The 17,054-nt window shown below is 37.8% G+C and overlaps 1 protein-coding gene across 9 annotated transcripts in view; it reads left to right on the forward strand.

Annotated features, from left to right (window-relative positions):
- Positions 1-17,054, forward strand: part of RAPGEF6 (Rap guanine nucleotide exchange factor 6) — a 187,462-nt gene that overhangs the window by 99,235 nt on the left and 71,173 nt on the right. For all 9 annotated transcript variants that reach the window (XM_055143032.1, XM_004609838.2, XM_004609836.2 and 6 more), the window contains 5 exons: positions 1,598-1,775; positions 4,617-4,753; positions 6,973-7,131; positions 7,699-7,851; positions 11,754-11,918. In XM_055143032.1, the coding sequence (XP_054999007.1) occupies positions 1,598-1,775; positions 4,617-4,753; positions 6,973-7,131; positions 7,699-7,851; positions 11,754-11,918 (792 nt within the window). The remainder of the gene's footprint in view (positions 1-1,597; positions 1,776-4,616; positions 4,754-6,972; positions 7,132-7,698; positions 7,852-11,753; positions 11,919-17,054) is intronic.

Below are 17,054 nucleotides of genomic sequence, written 5' to 3' on the forward strand. Positions count from 1 at the left end.
CCACCAAGAAGAGGAATTTCCATATGCTCTGCATTGCATTTTTCCAGTTCAGCATTCAGATTAGAAAGGATGCTCTATAATCATAAAAACCCAGAGAAATGAATTTTCTAAACTAACAAAGCCAGCAACAAGATATTCCTCATTGGAATATCTGCATGACATTGGAAAGGAGGAACAATTCCTCAAAAGATCCTTTTCTGGGCAAGCAAGATAGTAAATATTAAATATCAATGAGAAGACACAGCAGGTAGAGTATTTGCCTTGCACGCTGGCCAACCTGGGTCGATTCCTCTGACCCTCTAGGAGAGCCAGGCAAGCTACCAAGAATATCTCACCCTCACAGCAGAGCCTGGCAAGCTACCCGTAGCATATTCGATATGCCAAAAACAGTAACAGATCGCACAATGGAGATGTTACTGGTGCTCGCTCGATCAAATTGATGAGCAACGGGATGATGGTGACAGTGACAGTAAGAAGACTTAAATGTTAGATAAGGGTTCCATAGTCTCCTCTAATACTTGCAAGTGCTAATTATTACAAAATTCTGATATATTTTTTCTACATCTACTTAAATATGCTTTTTCATTTATAATATTAAACAAGTGAGTGTAATATTGATAAATATTGCATTATTTTTGGATGATTTTCTTAAAGATGTCTTATTTGTGAGTGACATTTTTAATTTTCAGATTTTTTTTTTTTTTGCTTTTTGGGTCACACCCAGCGATGCTCAGGGGTTACTCCTGGCTTTGCACTCAGGAATTGCTCCTGGCAGTGCTTGGGGGACCATATGGGATGCCGGGGATCGAACCCGGGTCGGCCGTGTGCAAGGCAAACGCCCTACCCGCTGTGCTATTGCTCCAGCCCCATTTTTCAGATTTTTTTTTTTAAAGATTATTCATTCCTTTATAGAACAGGTATCTAAGATTAATATGTTTACAATGTTATGCTTGAAAATGAAAGTTTGTATTTATTATTTTTGTTGTTGTTTGAGGCTTACTCCCATCTTGGTACTCGGGGATTGCCCCCAGCTAAGGGTTGAATCTAAACCTCTCTCAAATGCAGTACTTGCCCTCTAGCCCTTTTCAGCCATCTAACTGATCCCCAAGAGTACTTGTTTAAAGATTGAATTGAATATTAGCTCTACTTTGGACACTGTTAGATTTAACTAAAATTTGGACACTGTTAGATTTAACTAAAATTGGAGGAAGTGCTGAATTCAGCCCTTCATGATTGTTCTTTTTTAATATACAGATACTACTCTTAAACTTGTAAATTTTAGCTTGCACCTAAACTATACTTGGAGATTCTGGGTACTCAAGTGATGTCTTTATCTTTCCTGTACATGTTTTAGGGAATTTTGGGGTTTTAAGTAAACAAGTGTTGACTGAAAAGAGTAATAATACATTTAATAATGATTGAAGCACCTGACTCAGAAACCTATTTTCTACTCATATCATCATCATTGCTGTCACTGGAATGAAGAGCCTATGTTTTGGGTAGTTTTTAAATGTCATTTTGGTTGTGATACAGCACACAATACTGCCTAATTCTGATAAAACATGAAATGATAAGTGATCAAGATTCCTTTTCGTAGGCTACAGAAAGCGAAGTAGGAGATGTAGATTTAACACGTCTTCCAGAAGGACCTGTTGATTCTGAAGATGAAGAGGAAGAAGATGAAGAGATTGATAGGACAGATCCTTTACAAGGGCGAGATCTTGTTCGAGAATGTCTTGAAAAGGAACCTGCTGACAAAACTGATGATGACATTGGTAAGAAGTACATTTGTTCATAGAATTGTTCATATAAATTATATATATTTATATATAATTACTGTTGTTGTGTACCTCACCTCCAAAGTTTAGTGACTTAAACAGTACACATTTTTTCCCCCTCAAGAATTCAAGGACCAACCTAACCAAGTGGTTCTGGCCCTCTCTCTCAAGAGGTGATCATTAGCATGTGAGCGGGGATGTCATCTGAGACCTCTCTGGGCAGAGCTAGAGGATCTACATCCAAGGAGATGTACTTGACATTTGGCACAAGACTTCCTTTTTTTTTTTTTTTGCTATGTAGACCTCTTCAGAGCCTGCACAGATAGCCTTATGATTTGGTAGCAGGGGCCTTCACAAACCAAGTAATCCAAGAGTGAATAAGGTGGTTACCACGTGTTTTTTTGTGATCTTGGCCCAGGAGTCACACCCATTCTCACTTATACCAAATTCTCTCATATAGAGCATTCCTCATATACTATGGGAGGGGACAGGAGTATAAAAGGGTATAAATCCCTCAGCATGTCTGATGGATGCTGTCTCAATTTGTAAAATAAAAGCTTTGATTACCTTAATCTTCCCATCCCTTCCCATCACACCCACTTGGCTCTATTCTAGTTTGCCTATCTGCCTGCTCTGAAGACTTCCCTCCGTGAGGTCTGATAGTTCATTTTCCCAACACCACCCCCACATGCTTCTGTGTGTTCCTTGGATTCTTGGCAGCACTACCACTTGGATCCCTGGTGCTTCAATTAAAGGTGCTATCTCCAGTCCATTTTATCAGTGTGTGACTCCTCATCACAGGAGCAATGTACTGAAGGGAAGGAGAAAAAAATAATAATAATAAGTAAAGTAATAACACATAATAAAATAACTTTAAATTTTATTTCATTAAAGTGGGTTTTTTCGCCTACATGTTCATAATGCATTTAAAACATGTATATATAGCAGTATTCAATATCTATGAAATCTTACTGTGGCCAGAGCCGTAGTACAGTGGTGTTTGCAGTGCACTTGGTTGATCCGGGTTTGCTCCCCCAGCATCTCATGTGATTCCCTAAGCTTCCCAGGAGTGATGGCTGAGCACCACCAGGTGTAGCCCCTCTCCCCCAAAAATAGAGATTACTAGGGGCCAGAGAGATAAGTGAGTGCTTTACTTGCCTTGCACAACCCCATACCATTTCTGATACCTGTTGCCCCATAAGATTCCTAAACTCTGCCAGGAGTAATCCCTGAGCTTAGAACCAGGAGTAAGCTCTGAGCCCCACTGGGTGTAGCCAAAAAAAAATCTATATATTGTGGCGGGAGGAAAGGGACAGATTATAATGTCATAGACCGTTATGACTTAGTTAAGATTTTTATTCTAGATATCCCTTTTATAAATTATATTCATGTCATTTAAATCAGAAGATGCTTCTGTACATTCTTCATATTTGCAATGACAAAATATAATTAAATAACTGGAATTTAGACTTAAGAATTAAATGTTAATTCTTATTTCCTGAAAGCTTTTAAAAATCTTAAATATCATACCAGGAAAATAAAGCTCAAATGTGTTTGGAGTGGATGCTTTGAATTCTTTTTTTTTTTTTTAATTAATAGTTTATTTTTAATTAGTGAGTCAACGTGAGGGTACAGTTACAGATTTATACATTTTTGTGCTCATGTTTCTCCTGCTTTGAATTCTTGTAGCCCTAAATTTAATCCCTAGCACCCCTTGACTTCCTCAGTGATCACCAGATGTGATGCTATTGGAACCTCAACACAGTGAGCCCAAACTATACCATAATAACAACTGCTGAGTGATCCTCAGAGTGCCAGAACTGCTGGAGAGGGCCCAAAAAAGGTTAAGGGGGAGTGTGAATTAAACATTCCATTTATCTGTGAATAGATAATACCATAAAGTTATTTATAATTAAGAAGTTACCTTTGTAGAGGTTTTTGGTTTGGAAGCCACTCCAAGCAGTGCTCAGAGTTACCCTCAGTTTGGTTTTTTTGTGTGTGTGTGTGTGAGAGGGGGGCGCATTGGGAGATGGTGTGTGGAGAGTTTAGAGATTGTGGGCATTTGGATGGGGTGGGGGTGTTGCCACAGATTGAACTCATAGGCAGGCCCTTTAAACCATCACTTCAGCCAGGTTTGACAAATCTTGAACTAGAAGTTATATTTATTGTTTCTAATTTAATTACTTGGGCTGGAGTGATAGCACAGTGGTAGGGCATTCGCCTTACACACGGCTGACCTGGGTTCGATTCCTCGCCCCTCTTGGAGAGCCCGGCAAGCTACTGAGAGTATCTCACCCCCACAGCAGAGCCTGGGAAGCTACCCGTGGCGTATTCAACATGCCAAACACAGTAACAAACAAGTCTCACTTGTTTGGAGACATTACTGGTGCCTGCTTGAGCAAATCGATGAGCAGTGGGATAACAGTGACAATTTAATTACTTATTGACATTTTAAAATAGCTTTTAAGAAACAAAACTGGCATATTAAGAACAAAATATTTTTTGCTCATCTCTTAGACCAAAGACCATCACTAAATTTAACTACCATAACTGTCATCTCCCTCTGGAAAAAAAGTAGGGAAAAAAAATCTCCAAATTGAAATGAAATCTCTGTGCTTTCTGGTTCTCTGGAAGTTCAGCCTAATATTTTACCAAATATGTGCCTAGATTTCTTTATAAATCAAATAACTTATATTTTAAGCAGTAGCCATCTTGTATCTTGTCTACTGTGACAGTATAAATCCATAGGTTAATTAGGATATTGGTTTCTAAAATCTAGAGTCTTTGAAATGCAGTCCCTGATGATTTCAACACTATATTTTGTTTGTATTTCAATAGAACAATTACTGGAGTTTATGCACCAGCTTCCTGCTTTTGCAAACATGACCATGTCTGTAAGGAGAGAACTTTGTTCAGTGATGATTTTTGAAGTGGTAGAGCAGGCTGGAGCTATTATTCTTGAAGATGGGCAAGAGGTATGTTAGCAAATAAATATTGTACTTTATTTAATAAGGAAGCTGATTTGTAGAATATTTTTATTTTTGTAAATTATGAAATTCTGATTCTTGAAATTTTGTAATGTTAAAGTGAATCTGTCTGAAGTAATTATTTCTGAACAGGTAAGGTTTAACTACTGTTTTTGCTTTATTTTGTTGTAGTTTTCACTTCCTAGTAATTAACCTTGCATGTTCAGTAGGCAATACTTATCAAATTTGGTTTCACTTATCAAATTATTGAGACCTAAAAATTCTTATTTATGTCATTATGATGTAAAATATTTGTCAAGTATTTACTCTTTTTCCTTTTTCTTTGTCTGCATTTTAAAAAAGAGAAATGTATTGATACCTATGCCTTCTAGTAGACTGCTGCCAGATGAGGCATTTATATCCTGATTCTGTGTTCAGAAGTGCTCAGGTGGCAACTTGAGGATGTGTGGAAGGGAGGATTTAAAGAAAAGATGTTATTGTTGTTAGGAAGTACTTCCCTAAATTTCTTATCAAACTGATAAAATTAATATTGATAATATGCACCAATCAGTGCATATTACTAAAGCTGCTTGTAGGAACATGAACAGCATTTTTGCAGAAATTGTTGGCATGACATAGTATATTTAATATGAGTAATATGTATTCTGTAATACATATTAGTATATAATAAGTGTTTTGACATTCTCTATAGGATGTTACTCCACCTTAAATGTCTTTGATCAGAGCACTATGTAAAACAATGAAATCACAAAATTTGTTTGTTACAGCACATTTAAAATGTTAAAAATTAGAAATTTAATCATTTTATGGAAGTCATTTTAGGGCACACATTTCTATAGCTTTTGTTTGAGTAAGGAAGGGTTTGGGCTGTATCTGGCAGTGCTCAGTGCTATTCCCAGCTCAGTGCTCAGGCAGCTCCCTGTCGTGCACTCTAAGGACCATATATACAGTGCATATAAGATACCATAACCCCTGTCCTATCTCCCAGGCTGCTCTATAGCTTCATTTATATGCTTCCCACCTACCCACCTCCATGTCCTAGAAAATACGTGGCGTGTAGAACATTCTCCAAAAATTGATAGAAAGTTAATACAGCATTAAATTTTTTAAAGATAGCCCAAACATTTCAATGTAAAATAATGTGAAATGAAGAAATTAATTTTTAACTACTGTATAAATCGGAATTTTGAATAACTTTCTTTTATAATCTTTAAAAAAAAAAGTTTTACTTACGTCACCATTGCTTTCTGGTAGGCGAGTGTGGTTATAGCCAGCTGGGGCATTTCATGGTGTTCAGAAAAATGTTTTTGGACATTGTCTGTGTCTTTGTCCCTGACACTGCCCTCTGATACACCATAGTGGCCTGCTGGTCTCAGCTACATCTGCTACTCCTAGGTCTGTGCCAAAGCATGGTTCTCGCAAAAAAATTTTTGTTACAGCACATTTAAAATGTTAAAAAAAAAATTTTTTTTTGGCCTGGCAAGTTCACTGTGGCATATTTGATATGCCAAATACAGTAATAAAAAATGGGTCTCATTCCCCTGACCCTGAAAGAGCCTCCAATACAGCACCATTTGGAAGGACAAGTAAGGAGAGGCTGCTAAAATCTCACGGCTGGGACGAAGACATTACTGGCGCCCGCTAAAGCAACTTGATGAACAATGGGATGACAGTGATACAGTGATATCACCATGATAGCAGAATCTTATGCATGCGTACAAGGTTCCAACATCAGTTTCTCCACTGTTGTTGGCCTGTGAGATATTTTTAATCTGTTAGATGTCTAAAAGTTCTTAAAACTCTGATGTCTTAAAAAGGTGAATAGTCTTTCTGAATTAATTCCTACCTAAATCCCCCACCCACCCCTTCTTTGTTTACTGTATGTCAGACACAGTTCTATGCTCTTAGTATGTATAAACTCACTTAACAAAAGTATTATGGTAGTTACTACTATTATGTGCATTTTAACAATAGAGAAATTGTCAGGCCAAGAAAGGTTAAAGAAATTACCCAGAATCACTTAGCTAGTTAGTGGCAGAGTCTGATTTCAAGTTGCACTAGTTTGTAGTCTTAACCATTTCATTGTTTTGTCTTGTGTATTTGGTCAATTGAAAGTCCTATTTTTTTTTTAAATACATTACATGGATACACTCAAAATTAATATACATCTTTTTAAAAAGATTCTCAATCTTTCTTTTCTTCTATAGCTTGATTCATGGTATGTTATTTTAAATGGCACTGTAGAAATCAGTCATCCAGATGGCAGAGTTGAAAATCTCTTTATGGGGAATAGTTTTGGTATTACTCCCACTCTGGATAAGCAGTACATGCATGGAGTTGTTAGGACTAAAGTCGATGATTGCCAGGTAAGCATATCTTTTTGATTATGTTCTCATTTGTTAATTTTAAATAACTTTGCCTATTTTTTATCTTCTTAAAAAACCTTGTTTTGAGAGTTGGGAATTTCACAACTTAGTTTCTATAAAGGAACTAAATTTTTTATCTGACTCAGCTTTTTGTGAATTGAGCAGATTAAAAAATTTTAAGAATCTACCGAATATTGATTTTTATATTCGCCAGCTCAGGATTGTGTGTGTGTTTGTGCACGCGCGCGTGGTTGTGTGTTTTATAAGCAAAGGAAAGAAATAGGAACTTGAGAGTTGTTTGTTTCCAGCTTACTCCTGCTTCATGTTTTCTTGAGAGAAGTAGATGTTCACTTCTCTTTTTAGACTAGAATTCAAACAGATTTAATGTTTTATGTCTCTTTGTATGTGAGTTATTTATTTCAGTTTTATTTTCATTAAGGCTTGAAGGGATTGAGTAAGAAAGAACTGATGTCATTTGATTTCTTATCTTTGTGCTCTGCCGTGGTGCATAGTGATATATTTATGTACTACAGATTCATTGATTGTCCCCATGTTATTCTTGGGCAGTTTGTCTGCATAGCTCAGCAAGATTATTGTAGAATCCTAAATCATGTGGAAAAAAATACTCATAAAGTTGAGGAAGAAGGAGAAATTGTTATGGTGCATGAGCATCGTGAACTGGACCGGAGTGGAACCCGCAAAGGACATATTGTAATCAAGGTGGGTGTTTTTACTTTTTTATTCTGGTCTCTGATAGAGTAAAGCTGTTATCTTGCTCAAAGAGCTCAGTCTACTTTTTAAGTAGTGCAAGATAATTCACATTTTTTTCAAAGATTTTTTTTATTGAATCACCATGAGACATCCTTACAAAACTGCTCATGATTAGGTTTCGGCCATACAATGTTATAATTCACAAATTTTAGAATGTAAATTAACTGTGTTGATTCTTTTTCCCTTTACTAAGTAGCTTTTTATACCTTTTAATGACAGTGCCGTATAATAGCAGTACAAGTAGGATATTTTAGAATATGCAGGTTAAAGTATTTTCTCAGATCATATTATGATCCTTTGACAATGGGAGTTTACTTTTTCTAAGACAGTATTTAGAAAAAATACAAGAACCAACTTAAACGCAGAGTAAGCTTAAATGAAGATTCAGTGTTTGTTGGTATTTATAACAGTTGAAATAGATATTTCCCTCAATAAACATTTCTCATCTGAAAATGGGAAAGACATGACAGAGCTTTATTTGGGCGAGGTATGGGTAAAGAATTAGAGTAAGCACATTATAGACTCCTCCTATTAACCCCTATATTGTTTACCCATCCTTAACATTCTGTCTTTTCTACCCTTTGCCTTTCCACCCTCTCAGTCCTCCTTAAAGATATCTTTAAAGATCTCCTGTTATAATATATAACAGTTATTATTGAGAGGCAATAAATCCATGACTTTTTCTCTTTCAAGCTAATCTTAATTATAAAGTATGTATTTTCACTACAAACGCAGGGACTAATGTCAGATTTGTTCTTCCTCAGGAATCTGGCTGTTCTTCTGCACTGCCCTAACTAATGATGTAGCTTCATATGTAGAAATGATGGGGACTGCTAAGAGCTACTGTTTTTAGCAGGAATTTTGGAGGGGTTTTTTTAATGCCCTATTTTTAAATGCTTTCCAACTTGAAGTTACTTGAACAGTACAGAAAACTAGCTGATTCATGTTCCCCAACTCTTAGTATTTTACTAGTTTCTCCATTTCCTAAAACTTTTGAGATCTTCAAGTGTAATGCCTCCATTGTGCCTCCATTGAAAGATGCCCTATACAAACAGCATAGAACTCTATGTAAGTGACCAATGATAAAGTAAAACCATCAGTCCACAAGACTCCACTTAAAGTTTTACTATCTAACCCAACACCTGTCCTTTTTTTTTTTCTGGCCTAGGATTTCACAAGGGGAACATAATTGAATTTAGTTATCATGCTGCTTTAATACTCCAGGAATAATCTTATCCTGGTCATAATCTTTCTAGTTTCATTTATCATTTTAAAGTGATTTTTTTTGTTTTGGGGTTTTGAGCAGTGCTCAGGGGTTACTCTTGGCTCTCTGTTCGGGGGTTACTCCTGGTGGTGCTTAGGGGACCATATAAGGTTCCAGGGATTGAACTTTGGTTGGTTGCATGAAAGGCAAGCAACCTACCCACTGTACTATCTCTCCAGCCCAATCTCTAGTTTTGAAAAGATTACTCTATTTCATTCTGTATTCTATTTCTGAAAATGGGCAAGATGTGAGAAGACTTTATTTGGGCTAAGTGTGGGTAAAGACTTACTGTAAGCACATTAGAGACTCCTCTATATTGACTCCCCAATATTGTTTCCTCTTCTTTAACTTTCCGTCTTCTCTGCCCTTTACCTTGACATCCTCTCAGTCCCTTACATTGTTATTAGTCCCAATGATGAATCCATTTGCTACGGAGAGTACTATAGAAGATGATAAACTAGGTATAACCTATGCTTGTTTGGTCCCTTACGTGAAGCCTTACTCCCCCCACCTTTGAATTTTTTTTTTTTTTTGGTTTTTGGGTCACACCCGGTGATGCACAGGGGTTACTCCTGGCTCTTCACTCAGGAATTACCCCTGGTGGTGCTCAGGGGACCATATGGGATGCTGGGATTAGAACCCGGGTCGGCCGCGTGCAAGGCAAACGCCCTACCCGCTGTGCTATCGCTCCAGCCCCACCTTTGAATATTTTTTATTGTTGAAGTAGTACTGTATACAATGGTAAATAAAGTTCAGGTGTGCATCACTGAAAATTACACACACACTTTATATTCACCATTGAGACTCAGATTCTGTTTTTATCATACATTTGTCCACCCACCTTCTCTTCTGGTAGTTATTATTTGATGACATAATGTAAAAGTTCATTTTTCTTTTAGTTGATTTATCTCTTTTCTTTATATACTACATATGAGTGAAAGCACATGGTGTTTGTATTTCTTTGTGTAGCTTTTTTCATTAAGTACAGGATTCTCCATGTGTTGTAAGTAGCAGGACTTCATCTTTGCTTATACCATATCTTTATCCATTCATCAGTCAGTAAAGCACTTAAGTTGTTTAGTGTTCTTGGTATTGTAGATGATGCTGCAAGTAAATTTCAGGAGTATGTGTATCAGTTCAAATTAACGTGTTTTTATTTTATGGGGTAAAAAACCTGGGATAACTGGGTTGTGTGGAATTTCTATTTTGAATTTTATAAGGGAATTTCCTTATTGCTTTTCACAATGGCTACATAATTTTGCATTTTAACTAACTGTGTATCAGGGTGAAGAACCTTGACTTCCCCCTGGAGAAATAATTAATATATTTTGTTAGTATTGGGTAACTTTTTTCCCAAAAATAGTTTCCTAGATAAGCATTATTAATATCAATGTATGTTTGCCATACAGTTGTTTTGATTAATTCAGTCACAAAGATAAAAGCAATGAATTGAAATTTGGGGCTATGGGCAACAGTTGGTTTGGTTTTTATATTAGGGGGCTTTAGGGGATGTTGATTGTATTTTATTAGTTTTATTATACTGATGCTAGAGTGGATCATTCGAAGTGGAGTGGTGGAGATGGAGACACTGGGATCGAATTCAGGTCCTCACACAGGCCAGATATGTACTCCATCACTTGAACTATGTACCTGGACTATAGAAGTTTTTACTTTCAGTTTAACATCTGTTTCTTGTCTCCCTATATTTGTACTGTGCACACCATTTTGAAAAAGAGGTAATTCTAACTTTGATTTGGAAAATCAAAGAGAAGTAGAGAAATGTTTGCATTTTTATAAATTTTGGGGAAGGCAAGCAGTTAAAATTTGGAATGAATGTGAAAACTATCTATAGAACTTCTGTTTCCTCAAGATGGTAAACTAGCATGGAGAAGCTACAGTAAACGAAACTTCTGTTCTAGGAAGTGACTGTTTTGGACCGAGTGTGTTGTTCCAAAAATTTGGGTTAGAAAGAAATTGAGGATGGTAAAAATCCTTGTGTTGCCCTGAAACATTCTCACTTTGCAGGCACTAAGTGGCCATAACTCTATCATGGAAAATCAGAGTTAAGTGTCTAGTTTTGATGAAATGCCAACTGAGAAATTAGCTGGGAGATGTTGTTGGACTGTTCTAAGCTTATCCATTTTCTCCCTATACACATGGGACTAATGGATTGTAATCTAGACATACTGCCATCTTTCAGTATTAAAGTGGTTGTGTGTGTGTGTGTGTGTGTGTTGCCATGGAGGTGGCTAAAGCACATACTTTGAATACAGGAGGCCCAGGTTTGATCTTAGGCAACACATGATCTCTTGACCAGCAACCTAGCACTGGTGTGGTTTAAAAACCAAATTTTTTCAAATATGGGGTGGTGGTCAGATTGTTCCAGATCATCCTGAGGGCTTTATCCATAAAAGGCATCTGCTCTATCACTGAGCTACATCCCGAAACCTGCTGGCCTAAGGATTTTAGAAGTGAAATTCTATTTTCAGTACTTGTCTAATGGAGCAAAGGGAAGTAATCAGCAGGAGTTCTTTAGTTCTTGAGCTATTTATTTACTTTCTAATTATTTCTGTCTGTGAACTTTTAGGCAACACCTGAACGTCTCATCATGCACTTAATAGAAGAACATTCTATTGTGGACCCAACTTACATAGAAGATTTTCTATTAACTTACAGAACATTTCTTCAAAGTCCGTTGGATGTTGGAATCAAATTGTTGGAATGGTTTAAAGTTGACAGCCTAAGGGATAAGGTTGGTCTTAGAAATTATTTTATAAAAAGTGATTTATTAAAGGTTTTATAAAAGTCATTTTAGCCTTTAAATGTAATTAATCAAAGCCTTTGCAATTGATAAATGCATATTTTGATAACTCAGTTCATTTGCATAGACAATTTTTTATTAGGTTGAAGACAAATTTACATGTTAAGTAGATAAGAAATTTAAAAGACAGAAACTGAAATAAGACTATGTAATAGCTGAAATTTAGAAAACACGATAGCTGCATGGGCTGGAGCGATAACCCAGCGGGCAGGGCAATTGCCTTGCACATGGTCAACCTGGGTTCCATTCCTCCACCCCTCTCGGAGAGCCCCACCAGCTACTGAGAGTATCTCGCACGCTGGGCAGAGCATGACAAGCTACCCGTGGCGTATTCGATATGCCAAAAACAGTCACAAGTCTCACAATGGAGACGTTACTGGTGCCTGCTCAAGCAAATCGATGAGCAATGGGATGACAGTGATACAGTGATAGCTGCATTTTGTTTAACTTTATCAGAATATAGTTTCTGAAGATTTTAATAAAGCATAAAACTTCGTTAGTATTTTAGAAAGATGCTTATATAAAGAGAAATTAAATTACAAACTTTAAATTAACACATTTTTCTGAGATAAACCTCTAAAATTAGTTGGAAACAATTTGCCAGATTTTTCTCTTCTGTACCATTTAAAGCTACATTTAAGTACTTTTTTTTTTTGCATTAAATAATTTTTGCTGTTAAATAAATGATCTTACCTTGTTTCGTGGGGATTTATGGAATCCTAAGCATATTGAGGGTAAGTTGTTTTAAGGAAAAATTTAAATTAGGGACATAATTACCTAGTATTTCATTTCTGGATTAAATTTTAATTTTTAAAGGGTTACACTCGATACTTAGGATTATTAGACCATTCCCAGCAGAGCTTAACTCATTATGTGCTGGGATGTTCAAGGGGGCTACCACACTCATATCAGTGGTACTCATTGGACCATGAAGTTCCAAGAATTGAATTCAGGCATGTGTTGTACCACTTATTTCTCCAGCCCTGAGGTAAGTATTAAAGAAAATAAATAGATGTAGTTGAACTATGGAATTCTATTGTTTAGGAAACTGAAGTGTCTAAAACTATAGAAATTCTTTTTCCCTAGTTCTTCTTTGAAATTATATTTTAAATTTGTTGCCAAAAGAAAACAGGATCTGCAGAATGCACAAAAATATGATTCAGGGACAAATAGCAATACACATTCAGAAGAACTAAATTGGACCCATATCATATAGAATAGGTCAAAGTTAGTCAAAATGAATTATAAACTTAAAGATAATAATTCAAGTCAATTTTTAAAAAAACACCAGACCTCTTAGTAAAAAGGCTAGGGCGATAACTCAAAGAGATTAGATATATGTTTTGCGTGTGAAAACTCTGGATTTGGTCTCCAACACCTCATAGCCACAAGCACCATCAGGTAGGGTGTGTTTGTGTGTTTGGGAGAGGGAGAGAGATATCAAGATCTTAGAAATGAAAAATAGTGACCTTGAAATTGACTGGTTTCTTAGATAAATATGACACCCAGAGTTTAAAGCAAAGCAACGAAAGGGAAAAAAATAATTTGAGCTTTATCAAAATTAAAACCTTTCTACATCAAAGGACACTGTCAGGAAAGTCAGGACAAAACATAAACATAGGAAAATATATTTGCACGTTGTGTTTCTATAAGGATCCTAGTATCTAAAATATATGTAGAAAGAACCCTTTACAATTTAAGAAAAAACAGCTTAAAAGTAGACAAAGGTTCTTGAATAGATATTTCTCTTATGATATATAAATTCCAACAAAACCTGAAAAAGATGTGTCTTTAGTTTTAGGTTAATACAAACCAAAACTACAACGAGATTCTTTTACCACCTACTATATTGGCTAATAAAAGGAAAGGAAATCAGTGTTGCATGAATGTAGATAAAGTGGAATTCCCATTCCCTGCTTAAACGTAATATAAAATGATACAGCTGCTGTTGTAAATACTTGGTAGGTTTTATGTTTTATCACTGTATCACTGTCATCCCATTGTTCATCGATTTACTGGAATGAGTGCCAGTAACGTCTCCTTTAGTCCTAGCCCTGAGATTTTAGCAGCCTTTCCTTACTCATCTTTTCCAACGATTGGAGGCTCTTTCAGGGTCAGGGGAATGTGACTTGTTATTATTACTGTTTTTGAATATCAAATACGCCATGTGAGGCTTGCCAGACTCTACCATGCAGGCAGGATACTCTTGGTAGCTTGCAGACTCTCCGAGAGACATACATATTTCCCTCTGTGATTTTATGGAAGATAGGTAGGGAGTGTCTTATGATGTGTCTGTGCGGTCCGGGAATATGTTCATTCATGTGTGAGGCTTGGCCTGAGCATGTAGAAAGTGGCCTGGGGCATGGCAGCAGTTGGGTAGTGGAGGTCAGCTGCCAGGGCAGGGTTCCTTGGGGACAGGAGGGCTCTCTCCAGCCCTAACTCTGGGGCACCCTGAGTGGAAACAGCCTCTGGTGTGGAGTCCGGTACATGGTTATTGGAGCCTCATTTTATGCTCCCTTCCAGGAAGAGCAGCCGTGAGTTCTGGAGGGTGGCTGATGAGATTATCTGGTGCCGGCAGGAGGTGGCTTATGGGTGTGACCCCTGGGTGGCCAGAGACTGGGGGAAGCAGGCAGAGGATCTCTGCTCCCAGGTCCTTTTGAGCCCAGAGTCCAAGATCACAAAGTTCCACATGACCTGGATTCCCTGGGACTTCACTCATGCTTGAGGCTTGGCCCAAGCATGTGGAGCGTGGTGGTGGTCGGGTAGTGGAGGTTGGTTGCCCAGGCTGGGTCCCTTGGGGCAGGGAGAGCTCTCACCTATGGAGCCCTATGGGGCGCCTTGAATGGAAATAGCCTCTGGCGCACAGTCCGGTGGCATGGTTATGGGAGCCTCATTTTATGCTCCCTTCTAGGAGAAGCAGCCATGAGTTCTGGAGGGTGGCCGATGAGGAGACAGTGCTCCAGTGCTACCTACTGTCAACCCACAATTATTATATTAAATAGTTAAAAATAGAACTTCCAGGGCTGGAGCAGTAGCACAGCAGGTAGGGCATTTGCCTTGCACGCATCCTACCCAGTTCAATTCCCAGCATCCCATATGGTCCCCCAAGCACCGTCAGAAGTGAGTTCTGAGTGCAGAGCCAGGAGTAACCCCTGAGCAACGCCAGGTGTGACCCAAAGTAAAGCGGAAAAAAAAGAAGAAGAAGAACTTCCTTTATAATCCAAGAATTCTTTTAGGCCTGGGACTGAGATCTCCACGCCTGCTCAGATCGGGACTGGGCCTCTTCCCGCCCAGATCCTTCACTTTCCAGTAGCTAGATGGTCACACCCACAAACTGCCCCTGGCGCTGTGTAATCCTATCATGGCCAACATCCAGAGACTATAAAAACCAAGCCTAATTCTCCCTCTCAGAGAGCCTGGCAAGCTACCAAGAGTTTCCTGCCTGCATGGAAGAGCTTGTCAAACTCCCCGTGGCGTATTCATATGCCAAAACCCGGTAACAATGATGGGTCTCATTCCCCTGACCCTGAAAGAGCCTCTAATGCGGCACTGTTGGGAAGGACCAGTAACAAGAGGCTTCTAAAATCTCAGGGCTAGGACGAATGGAGATGTTACTGAGACCGCTCAACAAAATCGACAGTCAACGGGATGATGATGATGATGATGATGATGATGATGATGATGATGATGATGATGATGATTGAAATGAACCAAAACCAGATACACAAATAGAACCTGAATACAAATTTTCATAGCCTCAGTGTGGCAATAGCGAAAAGGTAGCAGCAAACAATATTTATCCACTGATGAGTGGCTAAAAAAATTATGATGTCGTCCTAATGATATACTGAAATGTTGCTTATTCTTAACAAATGAATTCCTGGTATATGTTGCGACATGACTGAGCCTCGAAAACATTGTTAGATGAAAGGAGCCAAACTCAAAAGGTTACATATCTATGAAATATAAAATAGACAAGATACGTGAGAATAGAAAAGTAAATTAATAGCTGTTTAACGGGAATGAGGTTTTCTTTTGGCAGTAGGTAGAGGTGTTGATAACATTCTGCTATAAATACGCTAAATGCCACTGAATTGAATATTTTAAGTAGTTTAAATAGATTTTGTGTGCACTATACCACAAATTTAAAGATACATGATTTAAAACCAAATTTTTTTGTTTTTTAAATCACCATGAGATAGAGTATTAGAAAACTGTCCATGATTGGGTTTCAGTCATATAATATTCTAACACCCCTCCCTCCACCACTGTAATTTCCCAGCATCACTGTACCCAGTTTCCCTCCACCCCCCAGAACCACACACTACCCCCACCTGCCTCTATGGCAGGCACCTTTATTTTCTCTCTTTCTCTTTCTCTCTCTCATTTTAGGCATTATGGTTTGCAATATAGATACTGAAAGGTTTTCATGTATATCACCTTACCTACTTTGAACACTTAGTTCTTGTCCAGAGTGATCGTTTCCAACTAATATTGTCATAATGGACCGTTCTCTATCTTAACTAGCCCTCACCCCTACCCCCCCCAACACACACACACCCTTGTGGTAATTTCCAACCGTTGACCAGTCCTCCTGCTCTGTTTTCCCTGGATATTAGTTTCATATTGTTTTTCATATATATCCCATAAATAAATGCAGGCATTCTATATCTGTCTATATGTATCATTGTGTATCACTCAACATGATACACTCCAAGTCCATCCATTTATAGGCAGATTTTATTATGTCATTTTTCCTAACAGCTATGTAGTATTCCATTCTGTAGATGCACCATAGTTTATTTAACCATAGTTTATTGCTCTCGGGCACTCAGGTTGTTTCCAGATTCTGGCTATTGTGACCAGTGCTGCAGTGAACATAGAAATGTAGATGTTGTTTTTGCTGTGTGTTTTTGGACACCCTCCCTCCCCGCACCAGGGTATATTCCCAAAAGTGGTATTGTTGGGTCAAATAGGAGCTCAAGTTCTAGTTTTTTTAAGAAATGTCCATATTGTTTTCCAAAAAGGCTGGACCAATTGGCATTCCCACCAGCAATGAATAAAGGT

The sequence above is a fragment of the Sorex araneus genome, chromosome 6 (assembly GCF_027595985.1).
Source record: "Sorex araneus isolate mSorAra2 chromosome 6, mSorAra2.pri, whole genome shotgun sequence".
NCBI lineage: Eukaryota > Metazoa > Chordata > Mammalia > Eulipotyphla > Soricidae > Sorex > Sorex araneus.